This window comes from Calidris pugnax, unplaced genomic scaffold (genome assembly GCF_001431845.1).
Source record: "Calidris pugnax isolate Ruff unplaced genomic scaffold, ASM143184v1 scaffold103, whole genome shotgun sequence".
In the NCBI taxonomy this organism is placed as follows: domain Eukaryota; kingdom Metazoa; phylum Chordata; class Aves; order Charadriiformes; family Scolopacidae; genus Calidris; species Calidris pugnax.
This window is the reverse complement of record NW_015090990.1, coordinates 3,476,473-3,477,425: the sequence shown is the minus strand read 5'-3', so window position 1 is coordinate 3,477,425 and position 953 is coordinate 3,476,473. Positions and strand designations below refer to the sequence as shown.

General features: G+C 78.8%; 1 protein-coding gene across 1 annotated transcript in view; it reads left to right on the top strand.

The window, feature by feature from the left end:
* Nucleotide 1: 1 nt before the first annotated feature.
* Nucleotides 2–953, top strand: part of PTPRN (protein tyrosine phosphatase, receptor type, N) — a gene marked incomplete at its 5' end in the record, with an annotated part of 15,788 nt that continues 14,836 nt past the window's right edge. The window contains one exon of the mRNA XM_014954123.1: nucleotides 2–74. Within this exon, the coding sequence (XP_014809609.1) occupies nucleotides 2–74 (73 nt within the window). The remainder of the gene's footprint in view (nucleotides 75–953) is intronic.

Below are 953 nucleotides of genomic sequence, written 5' to 3'. Positions count from 1 at the left end.
CTGCCTCCTCCTCCTGGCCGGCCGCGGGCTGCTGCGGGACGGCGGCGCCTCTGCCACCGCCACCGCCGCGCACGGTGAGAGCGGGCGGGGGGAGAGAGGGGGGACCCCCAGGCAGGGCGGCGCCCCGGGGGCTGGGGAGGGGAAGGGGGAGCGGTGGGAGCAGGGGGGCTCCGCGGCCGGTGTTGTCGCCGCCGCCGCCGCGCGCTGTGACAGCGTCCACGCCTGGCCCCTGGTGGGGAGCGGGAGAGGGCAGCTGGTACCGGCACGGTGGGTGCGTCACTGGTACCGGGGCCGCTTCTCTCCTGGGGGCTGCCCCCGGGGCACCCCGCCGGCTGGAGAGTTGTTGCCGCCCCCGGGACGAGAGCGGCGCGGTGCTCGCTCAGAGACCTCCGCCTGGGGCAAAGCCAGTGCCTGGGGCTGCCGGAGGGATGGGGAGCCCGGGGCAGTGGTCCTGAGCGGCGCCTCTCTCCGGGACCCCGGCGCCCTTTAGCCGTCCTCCGCCGGTAAGCGCGGCCCGGCCGGGGATGCGAGGGCGGGCCGGTGCACCTGCTCTCCTCCTGCTCGGCCCCTACCACCCCGCCTGGGGTTTTCGGAGACCCGGGTGCCGCTTCTCCCCGCCCCGCACGGCACGGCTCCGGTGGCCGCTGACTCACTACCGAGTGCCCGGGGCCGCTGCGTCCCTCGTCCTCCGGCGGGCCCAGGAGAGCCGGGACGGGTCCCGGCAGCAGGCGGGGACGCTACCGGAGAGGCTGTGGCCGAGCCCCGTCCTGCCCAGGGGAGCCTCCCGGGGCCGGGGCCGCCGCCCCTCCCGGCGGAGCGGAGCGTCCCAGCGGGAGGCGGCAGCGCCGCTTCAGCACCGCGGACAGCGCCCGCCCGGTCCCGCCGCCCCGGCCCGGCCGGCCCGCGGACCCGCCGCCCCCCCCCGGCTCCAAACTGTGTCCCCACGCTCCAAA